The sequence below is a fragment of the Vigna unguiculata genome, chromosome 3 (genome assembly GCF_004118075.2).
Source record: "Vigna unguiculata cultivar IT97K-499-35 chromosome 3, ASM411807v1, whole genome shotgun sequence".
NCBI classification, from domain to species: domain Eukaryota; kingdom Viridiplantae; phylum Streptophyta; class Magnoliopsida; order Fabales; family Fabaceae; genus Vigna; species Vigna unguiculata.
In genome coordinates, this window is record NC_040281.1 from 14,755,339 (window position 1) to 14,781,995 (window position 26,657).

The 26,657-nt window shown below is 33.8% G+C and overlaps 2 protein-coding genes and 1 non-coding gene across 4 annotated transcripts; 2 read left to right on the forward strand and 1 right to left on the reverse strand.

The window, feature by feature from the left end:
- Nucleotides 1–10,782: 10,782 nt before the first annotated feature.
- On the forward strand, nucleotides 10,783–13,495 carry LOC114176931 (pentatricopeptide repeat-containing protein At3g14730). Its single transcript, XM_028062135.1, has one exon. It carries the CDS (start codon nucleotides 11,587–11,589, stop codon nucleotides 13,483–13,485), a length of 1,899 nt encoding a protein of 632 aa, XP_027917936.1. The 5' UTR covers nucleotides 10,783–11,586; the 3' UTR covers nucleotides 13,486–13,495.
- Nucleotides 13,496–14,118: 623 nt separating this feature from the next.
- TRNAK-UUU lies at nucleotides 14,119–14,190 on the forward strand. The gene has a single exon. It is a non-coding gene; the product is annotated as a tRNA-Lys (tRNA).
- A 1,283-nt stretch (nucleotides 14,191–15,473) lies between these two features.
- Nucleotides 15,474–23,022, reverse strand: LOC114178378 (protein REDUCED WALL ACETYLATION 3-like). 2 transcript variants are annotated; one of them, XM_028064243.1, is made up of 17 exons: nucleotides 22,714–23,022; nucleotides 22,554–22,611; nucleotides 21,863–21,954; nucleotides 20,962–21,099; nucleotides 20,813–20,869; nucleotides 20,657–20,729; nucleotides 19,750–19,908; nucleotides 19,099–19,248; nucleotides 18,727–18,982; nucleotides 18,006–18,121; nucleotides 17,819–17,905; nucleotides 17,596–17,684; nucleotides 17,374–17,436; nucleotides 17,202–17,258; nucleotides 16,603–16,699; nucleotides 16,329–16,487; nucleotides 15,474–16,078 (listed from the first exon to the last, which is right to left on the reverse strand). In XM_028064243.1, exons 2-17 carry the CDS (start codon nucleotides 22,584–22,586, stop codon nucleotides 16,073–16,075), a joined length of 1,632 nt encoding a protein of 543 aa, XP_027920044.1. In that variant the 5' UTR covers nucleotides 22,587–22,611; nucleotides 22,714–23,022; the 3' UTR covers nucleotides 15,474–16,072. The 2 variants fall into 2 exon arrangements, with proteins under 2 accessions (XP_027920044.1, XP_027920042.1); XM_028064241.1 differs by having other exon boundaries at nucleotides 22,685–23,022.
- Between the last annotated feature and the right edge of the window lie 3,635 nt (nucleotides 23,023–26,657).

A 26,657-nucleotide genomic window follows, 5' to 3' on the forward strand; every position in this document is an offset into this window, starting at 1 on the left:
ATAAATATTGTCTTAACGCACAAATGGTTGTCTTAACTATTAATGCACAATGGTCAAAGACAACTCTTTCTAGAATGTATAGTTTACAAACTTGCCATTTATCCATCCACTTGTCCTATTTGCAAATCCATTTGTCCTATTTCATCATATTTTGTAATATTGGTTGATACACACATTATTTAAAACTTTGGAATTATCAACAAATAAAACATTGCATTAATTGGAAATGATTTTTTTATTATTTATTATATTGATGTGATCATGATATCCTAACTTATTACAACATTTTCACATGTAACCTTTCATCCTTTTTATTGTATTCATTGAAAGTATAGAGCATGTAGTTATCCACACAACAATTAATCTTTTTATCCTCTGATTCTAATTTTGAAACTAAGCTTTTGTAGTCATACGTTTTTTTCTCTCAAATACTTAAATGGACATTAGTTTATTGCCATTTTTAAACACATCTCAAACATTTGTTGTTAACGTTCCTCTTAGACATACAAGCTAATAGTCTAACACATGTGGATAATTTTGAGTCAAATACCCCTTCATTGAGAAAACTTGTTAACATCTACCAAATAAATTATGAGTTCTTATAATTTATTCATTAAAAAACCCTCTCATATTATTTGACTTTAACACTTTGTCTAACTCGTGCTTCTTGTAAGAACATCACACATCATCTCCAATATTAATACAAATGTTGTCATCTGCATCACTTCTTGAAACACTCATGTCATTGTTAACAGGTAAGTTCCAATACAACATATCTTCACTACAAAAAAAAAAATCACTTCAGGCTACAACATAAAACCGTAATGTAAAGCATGAAAATCGTGTCCTAAAATTTAGGCTATGATTTTCCATCCGTGGACTAGGTTTACGTGGCCACATTTTCAAAATCATGGATTAAAATCTTAGAAATGACCATAATTTTCAAGCTGCTTTATACCACATGTATCAAACTGTTGTTTTATGTGAAATAAGTTATTTTAATTTTGTATGAATTGCTTATGAAAGACTTGAAGATGAAAAATTTGCAATATATATCCTCAAATCACATTACATAGTAAGAAACAACACAACATTAAATGGAAACAACATTTAAATGATTGTAGACAAAATATATATAGATGAAACATATATTTGAAGGTTATAAGAATTCAAAGTACATGACAAAAATAATTGTCATGAAGTCATTACTAAGGATCAACTTATCAAAGTTAAAACTACAAAGCCAAAAAACTACATATATAAAAGTATTTCTTTACTACATAATTGTAATGTCATTAATCTAAAATATTGTCTTCATTCTCTCCATCATTTTCATCATCTTCATGCTCTTTAAGATGCAAACAATATTAAAATATAGTGTCAAATATTTTTCAACATGTTATATATAAGAACAATAAAATATGCCCCCAATACAGTGGTGACTACGGTAGGGGGCAGTTTGGTCTTTTAATCACCCTAATGATGGGGTGCACATGAAATGTGTAGAGGTGTAGGAAGAAATGACCTAAAATATGTGTCTAGTCCTTCGTGAAGATTCAGTTATTTATTCATTCTTAGGTATCTATTTGTCATACATTAATGTATTTTTATCCCTAAATCAAAAAATTTTGATACATATAACATTATGACCTAATTAAAAAACTACGCATACATTCAGAATAAAACGATATAATAAAGGATAACTGACTAAATTGAAGGTACAACCAATATGAATGAGAAATAGATGCTCAGGGGCTTTCACAACTGTTTGATATGATGAGTGCAACTCAATGAACTCCTCAAACATAGCCAAATCGCCAAGCTTATTGGCATCTTCATAATATATATATATATATATATATATATATATATATATATATATATATATATATATATATATATATATATATATATATATATATATATATATATATATATATATATATATATATATATATATATATATATACCCCTTCAGAGCACAAAAGCATGTATATGTATATTATAACTAATAATTAAAACTTAATTTGTAAGAGTCAATGATTTATTATAATAATATTGCATGTTTACATCTTTTCAAAAATATAATATAAAAAATTTAATATTTTAATATTAAAAAAAAAAAAAGCAGGCTAGTGAGCTGACCCACCTTTAGCCCGCCTATGGGTCAAACCAAAATAGGGTAGTGAGATGAAAATAATAACTCAACCCATCATATTTTGGTGAGTTGACAGACTTACTGGTCAAGTCCAGCCCACTTTACCACACATACAGGTGAAATGGAAGAACAACTTTTGTGCGATGATTTCAGAAACCACAATCATACTTTAAACATGCATAATATTATATTAGTAGTTGGTGATATTGTAATGTTACTAAGTTAATATACAAAATAAATTTATGTATTAAAAACAAAGTGAAATGAATGGAGAAAATATGAGAAAATAAATGTTGATGAATAGGAAAAACAAGGGAGAGAAGATAGAAAATTTAATAAAAACACATGTAGAAGTAATTGTTGATTTTTAAAAATTTAACAAATAATTATATTATAAAGCACAAAAATGGAATTATGAAATGTGGACACAAACGAGGGAATCCTCTTTATATATAGTTATAGATAAAAAGTAAAATTGGAATTATGAAATGTGAATGAAATCTAACATTACAAATTGAGAATGAAATCTAACATTACAAGAAAATCTTTCATTAAATACTAATTTTAATGACAAAAAATTGTTAGTCACTATAATGACCAATTTATATAATAATTTACAAAATAAAAAATTATTGGTTACTAAAATAATTATTATTATGACCGACAATTTTTTGTAACTAAAATTAGTTGTTAAGAGAGATTTTCTTATAGTGTAATTTCACATAAAAGTTAAAGACTAAAACATATTTAATACTTTTAATTATTTATTAATTTAATTCTAAATGTAATTTATAGATTCAAAATATTTAGTTCTTATCAATTTTATTTATAGTGAATATTTTTATCATAAGTTTTGGTGAAATAAGTTTAGTGTATCCTATTCATAGACTAAAATACGGGCTTTTGTATACGTAAGGAAGATGATTATAAGTTGCATCCTCGGGCTCGGAGAATGAAGTTAAATATCAAAATATCTTAAAGAATATGTTGTCATGAATATAGATTTGAGTAAAGACATTATTACTATTGAGTAGGTATATAGCCATTAAATAATACCATACTATGTATAGCTATGAATATAGATTTGAATGCATTTGTTATTTTTATTTTCATGAATTATTGCTATAAATTGAAGTTTCTGGATCGGATTGAATTATAAATTCAATCATTCAAATCAATCACTTGGACAATTCGAATAATTAATCTTCTATTTTAAGTCTCAATAAAAATTAATAATAATGGATTATGTTCTCACCAGTTTTCTTTGCTTAATATAACTACCAAATCAAACTTTTTAACTTGTACATTAATATTTTTTATATGATAATATATAACTTTTTTCTATTTTCTTTCTCTTTCACTTATGTTGATCTTAATTAATGTTTCTGAGTGCTTTAACTTATTCTATAGTGTAATATTCTCTTAAGATATTTAGTTATATCAAATCTTATAAATTATTACTATTCTCGTAGTTAATGTAAAAATGTAATAATAATACACATATTATTTATATATATATATATATATATATATATATATATATATATATATATATATATATATATATATATATATATATATATATATATATATATATATATATATATATATATACACACGTGTGTGTTAATTAATGTATGTGTCCCTCTTATCTATTAAAATATTGTATAACATAACATAATCATAGCAAATTAAACGGTCAACAAACATAAGGTGAGTAAACATTCAAAATATAAATTTTTTATCATAAAAGTAGTAATATTATCATTAAATAATAAATATAAAATTGAATGCATCTAATCATATTTATCATATCAATCACATAATATGCAATGAAATATAGATTATTCAGGAAGTCACAATTATACTCAAACACAGAGATTAACACATTTAGATTTGTGATCGGTTACTATGTTAGTATTTCCAATCATAATAGCAACTTGATCATAGATAAGACTACTATCGTAGTCTCAAGACATACCTCTAGGGTCCTTTCATTGACTTCTCACCACCTGACACATTAGTTTATGCAATTGGCGCTATTAGTGGATCATGGGATCTCAATAAATACAATTGTACCTCCCTTAGTACCATACATCTTCTTGAGAATCCAAGTGTGAATTTAAGTCACGCATTGGGTAGGAATGGAAAAATTGAACACCATATAAGAAAGAAGATTCACAAACCCATCATTTTAAGATTTTGTATTGAAAGTTGTGTCAATCTCTTATGTGGGTTGGACTCGGATCACATTTATGTCATCTCTCTCTTATGAATCCTCCATTGAAAAAAAACAATCAGTAATATCGAAGCCATTGGTTCATCTTGGTGAAAAAGTTGAGCATCATATAAGAAAGAAGACGCATAAACTCATTATCTTAAGGTTTTGAGTGTAAAGTAGTGTCATATCTTATATGCAAGATATATATCAAGGAGACAAATTTAGCCTAGAAAAACTTTACAAAACCGAGACTTATCACACCTCTACACTTAGGCTTCTACCCTCATAGGGAAACAAGAAAAAAAACAAAGCTAAACTAAATTCAAAACTAACTCATGTATCTAAAACTATGAGGAAAAAAATCCACCAGTCAAAGTTTCAAGACTCTAAACAACTAAAAGTCAATTCAAACAAGTCTAGTACAGTAGAATTCATTCAAACCAGAAATGGCATCCTCCTAGATAGTGTGTCACTCATTCTCTCAAATGTTTCAGGTCACTTCATGAAGACTAAATCTTGAAGAATCTCTAATTTTCACTACTTGTAAAAGTATGCAACTCAAGATCCAAAGGACTTAATCATGACTTGTAACGTCGTTGAGGTGAAGGTAGGATATATGAAAACAGAATCAACTACTCAAAGTAACAAAAGAAACGTGTTAGTGAAATCAAGTCAGCAAAAAAATGAAACAAAACTAGTGCAATAATTGGTTAACTAAAAAAAAAAAAAATGAAACCCTCCCACCACACTTAAATCAAGCATTGTCCTCAATGGGTAAAAGGAATAAACTAAAACAGAAAGAAGAGAATAAGAAGAGAAAATTAAAGGAAATATTTCAGCATAAATGAAAAGTAATTTGAAATGAAAAACTACTCCATGAAATTTTAGTCTTGTATCACTGGTTTTGACAAGTCCATGCTTATTTCTTCGGCTACAGTACATTGCTTTTCTTGAAAAATTTTCAATTGATGTCCATTTACTTTGAAAGTTATATTGTTGTTCTCTTCCTTAATTTCTACTACTCCATGTATAAAATTGGTTGTCTAATGAATGGTCCTTCCTACTTTGATCTCAACTTTCTAGCAATTAGCTTCATTCTTGAATTATTATAAAGTAATACTTTCTGTCTAATGCTGAACTCTTTCTTCAAAATCTTCATGTCATGAAATCTTTTTACCTTTTCCTTGTAAATCATTGGATTTTTCATAAGCCTAAAGTCTAATTTCATCTAACTCCTGCAGCTACAATTTTCCATGTCTTTCAAGAACAACAAAATAAAAAGATAACAGCCACATAATTGGAATCCATGAGGTGTAAGAGTGGAGTTTGTTGTATGAGACCTTGTCAAGCTTGTATATGTATTCATACCTCAAGTACTCCACCTAGAAAAGATAAATGAAAACCACTTGTTAGGTCTATATAGGAGGGGGTTCACCAGGAAGATACAACACCAATGAGACCTAAGCCTAACCACATAAGGCATTGACATCATTCTCAACCCAAAACCTTAAGGCAATAGATTTATGGGTCTTTATTCTTATATAGTACTCTACTTTCTCATTTCTAGTTAATGTGGGACTTAGACCCACACTTGGATTCTTAATAATCTCCCCCTCAAGGGTGAGTTCCTTCCACAACATTGGTATACTCCCCCTCCAGCGAAAGCATTTCTAATCACGAATATTTTTTTTCCTTTTTCATATTGTCGTTCTTCTTAATGGGACACGCTTACCTGGAATCTTTGCTAGGAAGACTTTTGATACAGGGACATGCACTCATCTGAGTCGATTGTTGGGAATTCAAGTGTGAGTCTAAGTCTCACATTGGGTAGAAATGAGAAAGTGGAGCACCATATAAGGATGAAGACCCATAAACCCATTATCTTAAGGTTTTGGGTTAAGAATTGTGTCAATACCTTATGTGGTTGGGTTCAGGTCTCATTAGTGTTGTATCTCCCTAGTGAATCTCCTCCCTTGAAAAACCCAACAAATGGTATCAAAGCCGATGGTTAGTCTTGGTGACTGGCTCAGACGAGTACAACCCGAAATCCAAGTGTGAGTCTAAATTCCACATTGGGTAGAAATGACAAAGTGCAGCACCATATATGGACGAAGACCCATAAACCTATTGTCATAAGGTTTCAGGTTGAAAATGGTGTTAATTCCTTATATAGTTGGGCTCAAGTCTCATTGGTATTGTATCTTCCTAGTGAACCTCCTCCCTTGAAAAAACCCAATAGTATTCATACCACAAGTACCCCACCTAGAAAAGATAAATGAAAAGGAGTGTTCTTGTTTACCATTTTTTGTCTACATTAAAGAGTGTTGAAGTGATAAAATAGAAGAATAGAAAACCATGAAAAATCTTATCAATTTATTCCAGTACATGTAACTCAAAAATAGTGCAGCAGAAACAATGCCAGTTTTGATCATAACTCTTTGTTGGTTTCACTCTCTTCTAATTTTTGTATCCATTTCTCAACCTGAGATGGTGAAATCAATAATATTTAAGATAGTTGGACCAAATATTATAAAAAGAAGAAAAAACGATGCCCACCTCACAAGCCAGTAATTCAAGATTACATTGGGTGAAATTATGCATAAATCAAACCCAGATCTAAAATGTCACTCGTGCATTCGAGAGAGATCTGGCTTTGCAGGATCGGTATAACCTGCCACACAAAAGTTAAAATTATGTAAGTTTATATTAGCAAATTGACAAGAAAATTGTAAACAGACTACATGGCACGGGTGGAAATCATAGAATTCATAGGTTTCACAGTTTTCACAAAGAAAAGATCTTTCATTCATTAATGTTCTATATTTTACATAAAGGCAAAGGTCATATATATCAGGATGAAGGAATCATCCGTACATAACAAACCTTACACGTAGACATAGGATAAGATAAAACTATAACAAATTCTAACAATAAAAGATATTTATTTGATAATACCCCCCTTAAGCGGGACAATGAACATCTAATAGTCCTAGCTTTGAGACACAGTGTGCGAAAGCTTTGGGATGAAGAGCCTTAGTAAACATATCAGCTAGATGTGCAGAAGAAGGAATTGGCAGCAGATGAATAAGACCACTTTGAATCTTCTCATGAGTGACGTGACAATCAATTTCTATGTGCTTTGTTCGTTCATGAAAGGTTGGATTGTGAGCCAAATATATAGCGGATTGGTTGTCACAAAAAACTGAAATAGGAGTAGCATTAGAAACTTTTAGATCAGTGAGTAAATAATGAAGCCATTTTAACTCACAACTCAAAGCTGCAAGAGCTCTATATTCAGCTTTAGATGAAGACCAAGATATTGTGGTTTGCTTCTTGGTTTTCCAAGAAAATAATGAAGAGCTAAGAAAAACACAATATTCAGTAATGGATTTCTGGGTTTGCATACAACAGCCCCAATCAGAATTTGCAAAACTTGAAGGAATAAGAGATGAGTTAGTAGCAAAATGAAGACCTTTAGCAGGAGATCCTTTGAGATAATGTAGCACTCTCATGGCAACATGATAATGAGTATCCAGGGGTTGAGAAACATATTGGCTCAACTGTTGAGTGACAAAAGCTAGGTCTGGTCTGGTGGTTGTAAGATACATCAGCTGGCCAATCAACTTGCGATAAATCTAAGGGTTAGATAAAGGATTTCCGGAGGAGCTATTTAGTTTGGTGGAAGGCTCCATAGGAGTGGTTACTGGTTTGGCAGCAAGCATGCCATTTTCCTCCAATATCTCTAGTGCATATTTCCTCTGATTGACCACAATACCATATGAAGAACGTGATATTTCAAGCCCCAAAAAATAACAAAGATGTCCTAGATTTTTAATGTTGAATTCATTGTCCAAATGTGTCTTGACATAATCAATTTCATTAGGATCATTGCCTGCAAGAACTATGTCATCAACATAGATTAATAAAGCAATGAAATATACCCATGTATTCTTTATGAAGAGAGAATGATCAGTCGACGATTGGGTGAATTGAAGAGCTAATAAGGCTGTGATGAGCTTGGCATACCATTGTCTACTAGCTTGTTTTAGCCCATACAAGGACTTTTGCAATTTACAAACCTTATTTGGATGGGAAGGTGCCAAGCCAGGGGGTAAATTCATGTAGACTTCTTCATGTAGGTCACCATGCAAAAAAAGCATTATTAACATCTAACTGTTCATGGAACCAGTTTTTGGCAGCAGCTATGGCAAGGATGACTCTTACTATTGTGAGTTTTGCAACAAGAGAAAAAATATCAAAATAATCAACCCCTTCAAGTTGTGTATATCCCTTGGCGACCAATCAAGCCTTGTGCCTTTCTATACTACCATCAACATGAAATTTGATCGTATAAACCCACCTACAATCAACATGCCTTTTATTAGGGGGAAGATCAACTATTTCCCAAGTGTGGTTTTGCTCCATAGCTGTAATCTCATAATTCATAGCTTGCACCCAATAATCCAATTTAGAAGCTTGAGTATATGTTTTTGGCTCAATTAAAGAAGATACAGAATAACAAAAACTTTTATAATTGGGAAGGGATTTTTTATAAGATAAAAAGGAAGATAAAGGATAAGGAAGGGAAGAAGAATTGTTATCGGATGACTCCACCTCTTCCAGTATTGTTACGACCTCTGCCTCTATTTTCACGACCTCTGCCATTTCCAGTGTATTGGTTTGGGTTCATAAGAAGACCCCTTCTAGAACCAATGTGTTTATCAGTGTTGATAGCAAAGATTTTCGTCTCAGATGGAGGTTCAATCATTCCTGTATTAGACATCTACCTTTCTTGTTGAGCAACCATAGAGAAAGCTTTGTTTATTGGAGGAAAAGGGTCTAGGAACATGATCTGCGACCTAACATGTGAAAATTGTTCATTTAACCCTTTGAGGAAATGAATGACATAGTCTTGATCTCTGTATTTCTTATATGCTTGGGTTGCTTCGCATGTGCAGGGTATTGAACACTTGCAAATGAGAATCGGTCTATAATTGTCAAACTCATCCCATAGACTTTTTAGTTGAGTGAAATATTGACTAACATTGAGGGTGCCTTGCTGCAATCGAAAAATTTCTTCTTGAAGGTTAGAAACCCTAAATACATCAGCTTGAGAAAAGCGATCATGAAGATCTTGCCAAACCTCTGAAGCTCGATCAATCCAAAGAATGGACTATAGAATGGAGTCATCAATGGATCTATGAATCCAACCGAGAACCATATTGTTGCATCGCTCCCATGCTCCGTATGACGTATTTGTTGGTGACGAAGGTTGAAGGCTGCCATCTACAAGCTTCAACTTATTCTTAGAGAGAAGAGCAAGCTTCATAGCTCTTGCCCAAGCATGGTAGTTTTGTCCGTTTAGAGATGGTGAGACTAAAGCTTGTGAGGGTGATTCATTAGCGTGAAGATAAAGAGGGTTCGAAGGGTTGGTGAGGTAATCACTGTCAGGGACGCTCTGGTGAGCCATCGTGATTTAAGAAAAGAAAGGAAAGGAAGAACAGAGACTTGTCAATATTTTGGCCACCAAAGCTCCCTAGGAAGCTCTGATACCATCATAGAATTTATAGGTTTCATAGATTTCACAGAGAAAAGATCTTTCATTCATTAATGTTCTATATTTTACATAAAGACAAAGGTCATATATACAAAGATGAAGGAATCATTCGTACATAACAAACCTTATATGTAGACATAGGATAAGACAAAACTGTAACAAATTCTAATAGTAAAAGATATTTATTTGGTAATAGAAAAAGAGAAGATTCAAGTTTATTGAGTTGGTCTAGATGATCCGGATGGCAATATCAGAAATGTCAGTACCTAATAAGGAAGATCGACAAAAAAAATGAGCATAACCAAAAGTTGAACCAATAACAGAGAAGTACAAGTTACGTATAATATTACTCAGCCAACAAGAAAGCAAATGGGCTCCAAAATATGAGAAAGAATCCAGGGATTTCCCAGATCAAGATCAACACAAAAAAGCAAGCCAGAATCTTGCAGCTATCACGGAGGGAACTTCAATATACTTGTTATATATACCCAATGCTCCATACACCATCAAAGTGAAAAGAGTGTGCATTGGACATATATAGTAGAGCATGTAATCATTGTTATGAACAATACAGCACAAGGCCATCAAATAGCTTCAAATTTTCATAGATGCTTCTGGGCATTGGCTTGAAGTTCACACTATGAATTAATTGAAAACGTAAATGAGCAAGATTAATATAAGATACTAGGATTATGGTAAGTCGGTTTGGTTTTAAGCCAGAAAGATCTACAAATTCTTGTAGTCAATCAGCCAGTCTACCTCAACTACTGGGATAAGAATTTTGTTAGAAAGATTTTTTCACAAAAAGAAGGCAATTGCAGAAGGTATATCAACGTTTATTCCAGTATAACACATCAAACAAAAGAAAGGGTTTTTTTAGAGGTAAGCATAACATCTTTGTTTACAAGTTTTCAGCATCACCTGCATCCACCCTTTTTCCACTCCTCTGTGTTTCATGCCGATAAAGGTAAACTGTGATTTTTTCCAGAAAAGGATGATGTGTCGTTTTTTTTTTCAATGAACTCAAAGCTGAAACTATAATCAGAGGAAAGTAGAGAACGATAAAAAGACCCCGACTATAGTTCTGTAAAAAGAAAAATAATTCTCCAGCAAGTTAAAAAGATATTAGATTGAAATCATATAAATATATGACGATTTAAATATATAGACCACTAGTGCAGATTCAAACACGTATCTTTAGATAGCATAGAATTAATTCAGCATTCCCAAAGCAATGATGAAGCAAAAAAACATAAAAGCATATGGAGCTAAGAAATCATATACTTCCGCGGCGACTTCGGCTACGTTATCTAAACCGACGACTTCAGGCAGAAAGCCACGTGCCTCCGGCGAAACTTCACCTCCACCGATTGCATCAAGTACCGGCCTGAGGACCCCTCCTTCACCCCCAAATCCACTCTCCCTTCCCAAGCCTAGGCCCACCCTAGCCCAGGACCAGCCCAGAAAATTGGACCTCACTTCCGTCGAGGGGCCCTTGAAAAATCGTCAGACAGAATCGCGACTTCTGCACTTGAATCAATGTCCACGTGAGACATTAATTCGTGTATGTACCAGCATCTCTTTATTTACTCAATAAAACATGGAAGTTTGATGTTGCAAAAGGGAAATCAGACAGGGCAGGTGACTTAAATGAATGGAAGAACAATCATAAGAGCCTTCATCATCCCCCCACAACAGCAACATTATTGTCTCAGGTTGCTCTGTTTCTCAACCTCACCTTCCTACAACGTGCAAACATGCATTGCCACCCTCCAATCGTGTGCCCACAATGCAAACCTCTCCAAGGGCAAGGAACTCCACTCCCACTTGCTCAAAAACGCTTTCTTTGGATCCCCGCTCGCCGTCACAAGCCTCATCAACATGTACTCCAAGTGCACCCTCATCGATCACTCCCTCAGAGTCTTCAACTACCCTACCCATCTTGACAAAAATGTCTTTGCCTACAACGCTCTCATTGCTGGTTTCGTTGCAAATGCTCTTCCCCAACGTGGGTTTGCTCTATATAAGCAAATGAGACATCTGGGTATCGTTCCTGACAAGTTCAGTTTTCCGTGTGTCATCAGAGCCTGTGGCGATATTATGGAGGATTTGGAGGTTAGGAAGATTCATGGGTTGTTGTTCAAATTTGGGTTGGAGTTGGATGTGTTTGTTGGCAGTGCGCTGGTAATTACCTACTTGAAATTTGGATTGGTGCAGGATGCGCATGAGGTGTTTGAAGCGTTGCCTGTGAGAGATGTTGTGCTTTGGAATGCAATGGTTAATGGGTACGCGCATATTGGGAGGTTTGAGGAGGCTTTGGTGGTATTTAGGAGGATGGAACGAGAAGGGGTGATTCCTTGTAGATACACTGTTACTGGGGTCTTGTCGATATTTTCTGTGACAGGGGATTTTGACAGTGGACGTGCTGTTCATGGGTTTGTGACAAAAAGGGGCTATGAATCAAGTGTTGTTGTTTCTAACGCATTGATTGATATGTATGGGAAATGTAAATGTGTTGGTGATGCGTTGAGTGTGTTTGAGGTGATGGTCGAGAGAGATATTTTTTCATGGAATTCGATCATATCAGTTCATGAACACTGCGGTGATCATTACGGAACTTTGAGGCTTTTTGATAGAATGCAGGTAAAAGGGGTTCAACCTGATTTGGTTACCATTACAACAGTACTTCCGGCTTGTACTCATCTTGCAGCGCTGAGGCATGGTAGAGAGATACATAGGTATATGGTTGTAAATGGGTTGGGGAAGGAAGAAAGCCACAAAGATTTTGATTACGTTTTGTTGAACAACGCTCTGATGGACATGTATGCAAAATGTGGAAACGTAAGAGATGCATGCACGGTTTTTGACAACATGAGGGAGAAGGATGTGGCCTCGTGGAACATCATGATCACAGGTTATGCAATGCACGGTTATGGTGATGAGGCATTAGATATTTTTTGCCGTATGTGTGAAGCTGAAATGGTACCTAATGAAATCAGTTTTGTGGGATTACTATCTGCGTGCAGCCATGCTGGGATGGTGAAGGAGGGGCTTGGGTTTCTATCAGAAATGGAGTCAAAGTATGGTGCTTCTCCATCCATTGAACACTACACTTGTGTGATTGACATGCTTTGTAGGGCAGGAAGGTTAATGGAGGCTTATGATTTAGTGGTAAGAATGCCATTTAAGGCTGATCCTGTTGGATGGCGATCTCTGCTAGCAGCATGCCGTGTCCACAAGGAGAAGGACTTGGCTGAGATTGCTGGTAGTAAGGTGATTGAACTTGAGCCAGGTCATTGTGGAAACTATGTGCTGATGTCAAATGTTTATGGAGCGGTTGGTCGATATGAGGAAGTGTCAGAGGTGAGGCATACAATGAAGCAACAAAATGTGAAGAAGATACCTGGTTGTAGCTGGATTGAACTTGTGAATGGTGTGCATGTTTTTATAACAGGTGATAGGACTCATCCTCATACTGACTCTATTTATGCAGGCTTAAACTCATTGACAGTTGTTCTGCAAGAGCATGGTTATGCTCCCTTTGTCTAGCATTTGGTTTGCAAAGAAAGTTAAGGCATTCTAGATCAAGTTCCTCATTTATAACTGATAGTAGATAATCTTTTTTTCAGAGCTTGTTTTCATACTTTGAAAAAGTTAAGATAGTTTATAGGTGCCAAAGAACATATGAACACCATTTTCTGTCATAAGCTTTTGTATTTCCACACTTGCTGATTGATCACAATTTAAAATTAATGGAACCTGTTTTTGTTTTCTCATTACAGATATAGCTTCTCCACTCATGTTTAGGGGTGGTAGAAAATTGTGAATAGTAAAACTTGTTATTAATTGACAATGAATAATTTTAATGGATTTCTGTCTATTAACATGAGAGATAATAAGGTACTTGAGCTTGCACTTTACAATTGTTTAAATATTTTAATTAATATAAAGTAAATTATTCTAATTTATTGTTCATATAAATATTTCTTAAATTATTTAACTTTAGTACGGATATAACTATTTATTCTAATAAAAAAAGTATGACATAAAATGAGAGATGTAATAAAAACAAAATAAGTAATAATAGGATTGAAAAAGGTAATTAAGAAATAAATTATATAAAATTGTATGCGGAAACAATATAAAGTAATTTAAGTATCTCCGCAATCAGTCAACATCAAAGCCGTCTTAGCTCAGTGGTAGAGCGCGTGGCTTTTAACCACGTGGTCGTGGGTTCGATCCCCACAGACGGCGAAATTATTTCTTTTTTTAATTTTTACTATTAGTCGATCCCCACAGACGGCGAAATTATTTCTTTTTTTAATTTTTACTATTAAAGTCCAATATTTCTGCACTGAAAACTTGAGTAGGAAGAAAACGATGTCTAGTTGCAAAAGCAGTGTTTTCAATAGAGTTAGAAGTTTGTTTAGCAAAAAGAGAATATTGTTGCCATTAATTGAAGATTGAAGATTTTAAGGTTAAAAAGAATATGGAGTACACAAAAGCTTAGAGACGAAGAATAGAGATAAACAAGGATAAAAGTAAAATGATGAAAATAGGTTTCATTCATGATTTTCATAATTTTCATAATGTAATATGGAGAAAAAATAATTTTTGGGTTATGTAATGTTTGACTTTTAAATTGTACAACTTGAGAGTAACAAGTTTTAAACATTGCACACTTGAAAGTAATAAGTTTTTCAAATTACACATGTGAAAGTCAAAAATAACTTCTGAATTCTTAATTCTAAAGTTTTTTTATGTCAAAAAAATACTTTTGATTACCGAAAGTCAATTTTTAAGCACAAAATGGAAATTTCATATTACGGCGGTGAAAAGGAAAAATATGGATGTGCAAAGGAAGGAGAATATAGGAATGCAAAAAAGAAATCTCCTTATACATAACAAACCACAAAAAAGCTTTCAGGCTCAATCCGATATTTAAACAGCTAACACTAAGACTTTAAAAATGTTTACATATAGATCAAACTTTGACTTAATAGTAGTAACACAGGTCAAGCTGATTTATTATTGTTAATTACAATAACAATAATAATATAGGTCAGCGTATCAAAGCCTGGTCTTTTTCTTCACCCCTATCCATAGTAGAACCTGAAAAGTGGTTGACATTGCAATGAAGTGGACGTGTGATTTCTTATTAGATCAATAAAAACAAATCGATATCTTAGCTAAAATTACTTTGAACAACTCTCATTTTTTTTTCACATCCAAAATTTGAATATGAAACTCCAAACAACAAACTAAACCATTAGAAATGGCTTTTGTCATTCAAAATCGAGTGCATTAACGCTGGTTTCATGCTCCAGAGTTTCAAGAACAGATTAAGAACACTTCAGTGAACGTTCTTCACTTTTTGAAGGGCATGTTGGTTTCTTGCGATGAGACCCGTCAGGACATTCATTACTGCACTATTACTATATATATCTATATAATCTTCCAAGTATTAAAAATCCCTTCAACTTGATCCCTGAACGTTTACAAAATAAATGAGAAACTAAAATGGTGATATGCAATACTTGAGAGATACTTCGGTAGTTTTATTACTTTAAAGAATATTTAGGAGAACTGATAATGCTTGAGAACAATATTCCCACAACTCCTACCCCCAATGAACCAAAAAAAGTGGGAACACTATACTTGTACTTATAGCCATTAAACAAAACTATTGTTACAAGAGTAGGACAACGCGTTTCTGGTAAGATTGTAAAAAAGAATATACATATATTTCCTTATCCTTCAAAGACGAAGAAGACAAAAAAATAGCAATGAAAATTGAACAGGAACAGGTAATGAAATGAATCTTGAATTTCTTCGAAGCCAAGACGGATTTGTATCACGATCCTACCTTTTATGTGTGAGCACAAATGAATTTTATAGAAAATTGGTTCAAATTCCTTCGAGTTTAATCTCCCCCTTTCATCTGCCAACCTCCGATGCAAACCAACACTCAACGTTTATATTTGATGCCTTCTTGGAGAATACTACTTCCCCCACAACTACAGAAACATTGCTCCAGAAAAGAGATTCCACGTTTCCCAGTATTTTAATCCACATTTTTCAGCATAGCCAATCCAAAGGGAACTGTCTGTGGAATCTCTCTTTGGTGTCTTGAATTTCAAACCTGTCAGTATCAATGAAATTTCTGATTATTATATTAATTTAAGAACATGAGAAAGCACCTATGATCCACCCCCACCCTCTCCCCCGCTTCTGTTATGAAAAAACATTAGCAAAATTCATACTTGATATTCATTTTTGAAGCTTTAAGTAGCATGAACAAGCACCTAAGCTCCGAGATATTATATAATGAAATATCCTTTCCAAAAAAGTATCAAAGAAATATCCCTTTGCAAAGCAAAATAGTGGCTTACCGTTGAATGAGGAATCAGAAGCAGAATAAGTGAGATGCAATACAAAGAAAGGGAAATGACAATTCCAGTAATAAAATTATACAGCAGCCGCCGATTGTCTTTTGTTGGTATGAACACCGTCTTAAGCATATTTGTTAATTCAAAAAGTCGATGAGATACCTGCAAACCATATCAAGATAGCAGTGCAACTTAGTAATTAGTATGATGTCTTTCACGAGACTTGAATACAAATAAGAAAAATAAACATATGGAAGGAAAGAAGAAAGATCCATACAAAGACGTATATAGCAGTTGTAAGCATGAAATTGAGCATAGGATACTCTGGTATAAGACAAAGAAGCCATTTGGGCTGTCCATTTGGCATGTTAGACCTGCATGCAAAGAGGAAGTTATTAAGTACGCCCTTTGCTGAGGTGAAGTTTGTTCACAAGTTTATTTCCAATCAAATATTTTCCTAAGTATTCTTGATCCCGTATACTAAGATATGAAGATGCAACAAAAAACAACATCATCCATACTGAAAAATGTATTTATACATGTGAATTCCAGTCTCGCCAACCATGACTAACTAAAGCCACTACTGAAACTAAAACGTGATCTACAAAACTAATGAAATTAGAAAAGCACTATTGCTATTGAGCTGGGTTATCGCTAAACATAAAATAATATTTCCAATTAAAGGATCTTCAGCAATGAAAATATGAAGCAAATAAATGTTATTTGATTCATCATTCATTTGAGTACATAAAATGGCTATCCCTCAGACCAGAATAACTCTTTCAGAATTGTTAATTACTGTATAAATGCTTTATGGAGTCCTTTAATGTAACTTGGACAATAACCTAGGAAGAAGGGCTCAGTATGCATACACACCTTAACCAAATATGAAACTGGGAAATGTATGTCTCCAAAGTAACCTTGCCAAGCCATCTGATACGAAAATGGAGGAAATTAAGCAACAGAAAAATTGATAGCTGTCACCAAATAAAAAATTGTGCCAAAACCAATCAACATGGAGTTTCAATAATTAAGGTAAAGAACATACGCAAAGAGGGTCAAAGAGAAATTACGAAGCCGCTGAGTGAAATTCCTCAAGCAAATGTATACACTGAACATGATAACAAGTAAAAGGGATCAATAGGAGATGAAAACAAAATATAATCACATCTCATATGTTACTATTGAATTCCTGTCTTCCAAGTATAAAGTAAAGAAACAGAAAACACGGAGAACAACAAAAGGAACAAAAGAAAAAGATAACACTCACGTAATTGGAATCCATGAGGTGTAAGGGTGGAGTTTGTTGTATGAGACCTTGTCGAGCTTGTATATGTATTCATACCACAAGTACCCCACCTAGAAAAGATAGATGAAAAGAGATGTTCTTGTTTACCATTCTTGGTCTACATTAAATAATATTGAAGTAATAACATAGGAGAATAGAAAACCATGAATAATCTTATCAATGCACTGTAGGACATGTAACTCACAAATACTGCAGCAGAAACAATGACTGTTTTGATCGTAACTCTCCTTTTGGTTTCACTCTCTTCCAATTTTTCCATCCATTTCTCAACCTGAGATAGTCAAATATTTAGTATTTAAGATAGCTGGACCAAATATTATAAAAAGAACAAAAAAACAAAGGCCACCACACAAGCCAGTATTTGATATTACATTTGGGTGAAAGTAAGCATAAATCATTCCAATTATCCAGATGTAGCGATCAAGCCCAGATCTAAAATGCCACTCGTGCATTCGGGGGAGATCTGGCTTTGCAGGATCAGTATAACCTGGCACACAAAAGTTAAAATTATGCATTTGCAGTAAATATCATGTAAGTTTATATAGCAAATTGACTAGAAAATTGTAAACAGACTACATAGATATAAGCATCCACTAAGAGGGAGAGAGAGAGAGAGAGAGAGAGAGGACACATCAGTGGATTATTTTTATAAAATATAGTGTGTTCGTCATAAATATAAATTAGTATCCTTTTGACAATAACATTATTATTTTGAAAAACCCAACTCCCACATTGACATAATAAGAACGAACAAAGTTTATGCACCCTCTCTTCACAAACCAATTTTGTAGGGATGAGTTGAGCCCAAAATTTAGTAATTATTTCAACATGTCGATTATAATTACAGTTAACAAGAGGCAAGCATCTACAATTTTAACCACAATATAATCATTCAATTCAAGACCCAGATATTTTTAAGGGCCATGGCACAGTTGAAAAAGAGAAGGTTTGAGGCTATCGAGTTGGTCTAGTTGATCCAGATGGCAAGATAAGAAATGTGAGTACTTCATAAGGAACAGTGACAGCAAAATGAGCATAACCAAAAGTTGAACCAATAACAGAGAAGTACAAGTTACGTATAATATTACTCACCCAAAAAGAAAGCAAATGGGCTCCAAAATATGTCAAAGAATCCAGGGATTTCCCAAATCAAGATCACCACAAGAAAGCATGCCAGAATCTTTGCAGCTATCACAGAGGGAACTTCATTATACTTGTTATATATACCCAATGCTCCATACACCATCAAAGTGAAGAGAGTGTGCATTGGACATATATAGTAGAGCATATAGTCATTGTTAAGAACAATACAGCAGAAGGCCACAAAAAAGTTAAGCCGCCACATCATCTGCATGGAATTTTAATGAGTTAGGTATACTGTTCATGCAAAAAGAGTGACGGAAAAGGATAGACACTGGACATCAAGTATAACAAAACTCTATTTATGGTCAAGGACTCATTTACCTGAGCAAAACGTGCAAGGCTAAAATCTTTTCTGACATAATAATAGGAGAAATTGCCAAATCCAGTCATCCAAACATATGCAGCAATGAAAACACGTATTGCATTGTATATCTCCGTTGCAGCAAAATAATGATACATTAAAAAGAGGACCTGAACAAATGGAACAAAAGCTTGAACAGATGAATCAGTACATAGAAGTAACAGACAAAATTTAAAAAGTAGTTTCCAATGAATTATGGCACTTTTGAAAGCAATATACGAGAATAATACTATATTTAATTTTCACGACAATCATACATAATCAAATAGCTTCAAATTTTCACAGTTGCTTCTGGGCATTGGCTTGAAATTCACACCATGAATTAATTGGAAAAGGTAACTGAGCAAGATTAATATAAGATATTAGGATTGTGGAAAGTTGGTTTGGTTTTAAGCCAAAAAGATCTACAAATTCATGTAGTCAATCTCACCTACTGGGATAAGAATTTTGTTTCAAACATTTTTTCACGAAAAGTAGCCAATTGTAGAAGGTATATCAATGTTATTCCAGTATAACACACCAAACAAAAGAAAGGGTGTTTTTAGAGCTAAGCATAAAATATAACATCTTTGTTTACAAGTTTTCAACATAAGATTAAAAGGTGAGCTCACCTGCATCCACCCTTTCCACTCCTCTGTTTGATGCCGATTAAGGTAAAGTACGTTTTTTCCAGAAAATGATGATGTGTCGTTATGTTTCTTCAATGAACTCAAAGCTGAAACTATAATCAGAAGAAGGTAGAGGAAGATAAAAAGATCCCGACTATAGTTCTGTCCAAAGGAAAAGGATTGTTCAGCAAGTAAAAAAGTTAGTAGATTGAAATCATATAAATATATAATTATTTAAATATACAGACCACTAGGGCAGATTTAAACACGTATCTTTAGATAACATAGAATTAATTAAGCACTCCCAAAACAAGCCAGTGTACACTGCATATCTAACCAAGGCAGATTGCAGGGCGGAACAAAAAACATTGCATAAAATTCCATTGGGCTATGAACTCATGAATCTTGAATTAAGCTAAGTGTAAAACACTACAATTAAAACATGTTACAAGATATCTCTTCCCAAGTCAGGCCTTTATCATGGAATAAATCATAACAAACCTAGTGAAAAGCAATGATAAAGAAAAAAAACAAAAAACATAAAAGTGTATTGAGCTAAGAAATCATAAATTGTGAAATATGATTAGTGCAAAAACTACCACAGAAAAAACTGACACTTAAGGTGATACATTCAAGATAGCATGATTTTCAATTACTTGTATGGTTAGTATTCAAGTATTCATAGCCACATGTCAAAAGGGATATAATTTAATTATAAATATTAACAACAATAGAAAAATTAATAACAAAAAAGGTGTGAAAACTAACGAGAAAATAATTATAAAGTATACAAAAACTGAGTATGTCTTGGAAGAAGAAAAGTTCCCTTTATGCATATCACTTCAAAACAATATTTCAAGTTGTTGCTCACACAAACCAAGTGGGAACATAATAAACTCTATACAAGTACCTTGGTGGAATCTCCAAGTATGTTGGTCCGATCACATATGTAGAAATAGAACAGAATCAACCCAAATTCGGCCCTAAAAAGTGTTGTAAATACATTTTCAGAATTCAGATAGTGTGGAACAGGTTATATTTGGTCATTTACAAAAATATGACATACATTGCTCTCAAAGTTGCTCGATTTTCTAACAAGAAAGAATCATCCATGGTCAAAAACCTACACATGACAAGTAAAATGGTAAGGATCTTTAAAGATAAAGGAAGAATACAGGAAAGAACCCCAAGAAATTTCTTATCATAGAAAATGACCGAATCAAATTCATTTTGACAGATGACGGATGGGATTTTGCTGATGCTGATCTTGTAAGCCCTGATTCCAGTAAAATTGCTCGATCATCTTCCTTAATTGCATCCTTCCCCAACTCTTCAAGATGAGTATCCGAATGGCTGCAGTCCACAAAAATAAATTATTAAGAATCAGAAAATATTTGCACATAAATAACACTACATTTTCCATGAGTAAACAACTTTAGAGTACGAAATTCAGTTTTTAAAGTAGCATGATAAAAAAAGTACGTCTTTGAACAACAAAAAGTGATATCTCCAGTTTAGCTGTTAAAATAAAAATTTAGAATATATCAAAGTCAGATGGAAAGTTACCATCCACATTAGTTGGATTACATGTTCAAAACACAACTCTCTAATACCAAATTCTCAATAGCAGTTTGGTTTGAATGACACAAGCACTTGAATCAATGTCCATATGAGACATTAATTCGTGTATGTACCAGCAGCATCTATTTTTTTATTAAATATATAACTATGAAGTATCTGTTCACAGATTTTTTGAACAATCACATATTTACAACGTAATTTCTGATCCGCAAGTAAGGAGGGTGTTGTAAATTTGATGATTAATGCTGCTAAATGATTTCTGGACCATCATCGATCCCCAAAACCTTAGATACTACCTACTTCAAAGATTTTTGCTTTACTAATGCAGATTACATCACTACATATAAGATCATAGTCATCTACTTTTAACTTCTTCGTGATCTCCCTCCACAACAACGTCCATCCAGTTGCGGGAAGAAATGGTCAAGTAGAAGAGGGGAAAGTTGAATATGAATAGATTCCACCAATGAACTTTAACACCCTAAACTAGTAAAGTCAATATAATTTGCTTTATTGTGACAGCAAAGGAACTTACACTTTGGGAGGAGATGGGGTCTTCCTATACTCCAAGTACTCTGAATACATCCATGAAACAATGACTGGAATAACACCCAGCAAGAAAGACACCTGAGGACATAAAGCCAAGCTCCATCAGAAAAGTGACATCCCAAAAATTAGCATAAACATTTTAACTATAGATAATGATGATCAGAAGCTGGAAAAGAGGCCCGTCCCAGTACAATTTAACAAAATTGAGTCACTAACCACAAACAAACAGAAACTATATTTACATTTTCTTAAACTCCACGTCAACATTATCAAACTTGAGAGAGCAGCATGGCAGTTGGCTTGCACGTAACATACTCAAACAAAAACAAACTGTCATTCAAGTTAAAGTTGTTAAAGGTTTTCCTAAAACATGCGCAGCCTTATCTTATCACAAACTGCTTCAGATCACAAAAACAACGGAATCAGCAACTAAATTCTCACAATTGCGCTCATTCCAACTTAAAAACGAATTCCCTCAACTTATCACTCCATCAAATTGAACAACCCGCCTACTAGTTAACGATCAGATGCAAATGCAAACAACACAACACGCAAGCAGATCACAGAAATGGCAACTCAGAACTACGACAGAGAAGTGAAAGCCATTCAGCAGTGGCAGTTTCGAGATTTGAACAAGCGAATCAAACAATCAGAGTAGTAACCACGCAGAAACGCACCTGCCCCGGCGTGATTGGCCCCGAAACCACCATCTCCAACCACAGGAATCCTTCCAATCTGCAAAAAAAGATCTCAATCAGCGACGGTGCAGGCGCATTGGAATCGATGATTCGAAATTGCAGAAGCGTACCAGAGACGAAGAAGAAGAGACGGAATCACCTGATTTGGTGAGAGAAGCGCGTCAGAGTGTGATCATAAATAGCAGAGAGAGAAAGGGAAACCCTAGAGAGAGATAGAGAGATCTGAAACGAGGAGTTTGCTTGAAGAATAGAGAAAATGTCGGAGGGGGTGTCTCTCTCTCAGTGGTTGAAGATTTGGAACTTAGAAGAAGAACACCTTTTTTATTTTGCCTTTGAAATTAGACAGATGAAGAAACAAATTAGATTGAATGACGTCTATGTGTCCTTCGTTAATGTTCGTTGCCACTTCCTTTTCTTTCTCTTGCTTCAAATAAAATGCACAACACTATACAATTTTCCAACCCAACTACTAATCCTTCATTACCTTCTCCTTACTCATTACTTCTCTTTCTTTCTTTCTTTTTCTCACCAAATAAAATGCTCTCAATTTACACCCAAAATGCTACTAATTAACCAAACATAGCAAAAATAATGCTATTAATATCATACCTTATTTCCACTCTTTAACTTAAACAGTAAAAACTTTCATTTTCATTTAATTGTAATAAATATAATTCAAAATCATTTCAGAAAATCTCTTTAAGCTTTGGTACATTATTCATGTTCCTTTGTGTATCAGCTTTTCTCAACCGCAAGAATGTTTGGAGAAGGTGGTTTTTTTTATATCTAAGAACTGTCATTTATTATTTAATAAGTTTCCGTAAAATTTATTAATAGTAATGAGTATTATATACTTTCACAGTGCCATCTAATTATTTATAAATACCGTGTATTAAAAAAATTGGTGAGATTTTGATAACTATTTTAAAATTATATCTAGAATAGCCTTTTTGTATAAAAAAATTGACTTATAAAACGGACTTACACACTGGCATTAAATACGAATTCTCTGTCGGTGGTGCATTGAGCGTAGCCTGTGATGCATATTGAAAAATGAACGGCTGGTATTAATCTTAAAATTATACTACCTTTTTAAATAAAAGGGTGTGAAGACGATGTGGTAGCTAAGGAGATACCGGCATGATTAACGAGTAATTGAAAATATTAATATTAAATATAAAAAAATTGCACAAATAATACATCAATAATTAATAACTAATAATTGCTCTAACTTATAATTTGTACACTAAATAATGCATCAATATTTAACTAAGTCAGCCTTGTGTATTTTTTTTTTTCTTTAGCTTTTCCAAATAAGATCATTGAAAGTGTTACTAAACTTTGGTTATCTCAAAATCCAGCTATCATATGAAAACTTTTAGTTGATTTTCTCCACCCAAATAAAAAAAAAATCATGAGATTATAATTATTTATAAATAAATGTGTGTCAATTTCACTTGCAATGAAAAAAATCGTCTTTAATTATCAATATTTCAAAAAAAATCAAATCCAATATTGAGTTTTCGTGAGTTCCATAGAAATCTCTTTTCCAAGCAAAACACAAAGAATAACAAGAGATAAATTTCATGTTCCAGACTCTAAAACTCTTCTCATATCTCCCCGTTAAAAAAAAACACATTCATAGAATCTTTTTCCAAGAGATATTGTCTTCCATTAACACATATGCTTCCAATTCACATCAAGCTTCTTACATAGATCTAAATGTGTGAGAGGTTTATCACCTTTTGTCAAAAGATTATGCCAATGTAAATGATTTTTACATACTCCCAAACCAACAATATAAACCTCCTCAGCACTCTATACAAAAACTATATTTCCCTTGATGCAAGAAGAAGTTAATTCTAACAAAGAAGTATCACAAGCATTATTGAGAACTTGGGCAAATGTATGTTTTTGTGTCCACATAGTTTAAGATGATTTAGAGGAATATGATAATCCTTGTACCTGTAAACAATCCAAAGGGTTATGAAATCCCGAAGAGGAAATCATCTCAAAAGTAAGGAACTCGCAGCTATTAGGGCCACTGCAACATTAGATACCAATAAGCTTTATCTTCGCTAAGAGTCACTCAACAAGATCAACACCAAACAAAATAGAGCGTATAGATCCATAAAGGTACAAGGCTGGGGAAAAAACCCTAAAGAATGGCAGCCGATTTCTTTAGCTTTTAGTCTTTACTAGATTTTTACATTTTCATTTGTACTTTTAATAACTTTTTTCTATTTTAGTATTTGTAAATCCTGTAATTTTTTTTTTGGTCACTATCATTTATTGAACAACTTCATTAGAATTTGTTCATATTGGATCGAAAATACCCTACAAAGACTCTACAAGAAGCTCTTCATATTACTCTCCAACCTTCAAACTGAGATGTTCCAAGATCAAAATATCACTCCAAACTAAGATGGGTGTGCCTAAAAAAGACACTCTAACGCTGTAATAATGAACGTAATTAATGTACCTCGTGAATAGTGTTATTTATACCATGTTTATGGTCTTTTATGTGATTGGGCCTAGTCCACACAGGTACTAACCTTGATTAACTTCCTTAATGTCTTAGCTTATAGTAATACATTGTAATTGTTAACCTCAAATAGTCACAATTTGCTTATGCTTTCACATTGTCTTAGCTCACATATTATACTACCAATCGAGGAGATCTCAATTGTCTAAGTATAATTCTGATATAGTATCAAATAATAAGTGGTATGAGTCGATATTGGGAATGTAGGCTGTGTTAAGTTGATGAAAATAATGTCTTGTAAGTCCCAAATCGTCTAGGATAAGATAGGGAGTGGGTGTTGGTGACTATATAATGGATTCTAAGTCCATGATGTTTCTTGCCCCAATCAAAAACAGTAAACTTGCATTTTACTTTTCTTATACTCTTATAGTTGAGTGTTGTGAGGTTTGGGTTAAATTCTTGCTTTGGAGAGTGTGGTTGTATTTGGGATTAAAGAGCATAGGAAAGTGATCTATGGGTATTACAAATTTTCACATAGTGTTATTCTTTGGTTGTCTTTAGACAACGATCGTGATTTTTCTCCAATTTGAAGTTTCCATGTATATTCTTGTTTATTCTTCTGTAAATCTTATTTCTCTATTAGTAAGGTGATTTTTGGACACAAAGATGGTAATGTTCTTCATTGATGATGCATTTTTTTACAACAAGTGGTATCAAGATATATGATTCGGTAGGATTGTCTTACTATGTTATGTGGTTGCACGATGGAGATTTGATTTATGTAAGTTGCAGTTTGCAATATGTGCATGGAGAAAGTGTTATACGGTTTACAAATCTGCATCGGTTGTTTGTGCGATGTAGCTCGTGGATCTAGGTTGTTGCGTTTGTGGATATGGACATAGTGGACCTATGACAAGGTGCGGCGATCTTCGATGAGTGTGTAGGGAATAGTTGCGGTGTTCGCTGACGTGTGATTTATGGTGGAGCTCACGTCTTTCAACCTGGTTTCGTGTTTTGGTGAGTGCGTGGGTAAAGGGATTCTCCTATTCTTCGATGGTACTTGCATTTTTTCAGCAAGATGGAGAGTTGTAGGAAGTTGATCTACATGCGGTGGAGCTCACGTTTTCAACGACCTATGTGCATCAAATTTGCTTCGTGGTTAGAGGATCTTTGGAGGTGTTCATGGATATGGATATGGATTTTTATAGGAGATTAGTGGTGTTTCGCATCGTTGACGTAGTTTGGTTCTTTCTCTAGCATTAAAGGTGCGCAGTGATAATGGTGCTTCAGATCTACTCTGGTGGGTGTCGAACAGTGCAAGGATGTTGTGTCGTACGCGTTGAGGCGTTGTAGCGGTGAGGTCATGCTACTTCGGTGAGCATCGATATAAACTGTAGTGGACGACAACTTTTGGTGTTGGTTGTGCGATGAAGATGAAAGTTGATTGTCTTACAAATCTGCTCGAGGAAGAAAAAGATGATGTGGTAGTTCCTTGTCAATCAAATATGAGAGTGGAGAATTGTGACATGTAATATTTCTTAGTTGATCATATTTGAGAGTGGAGGACTGTGACACGTGAGAGCTTTTGGTTGGATAGA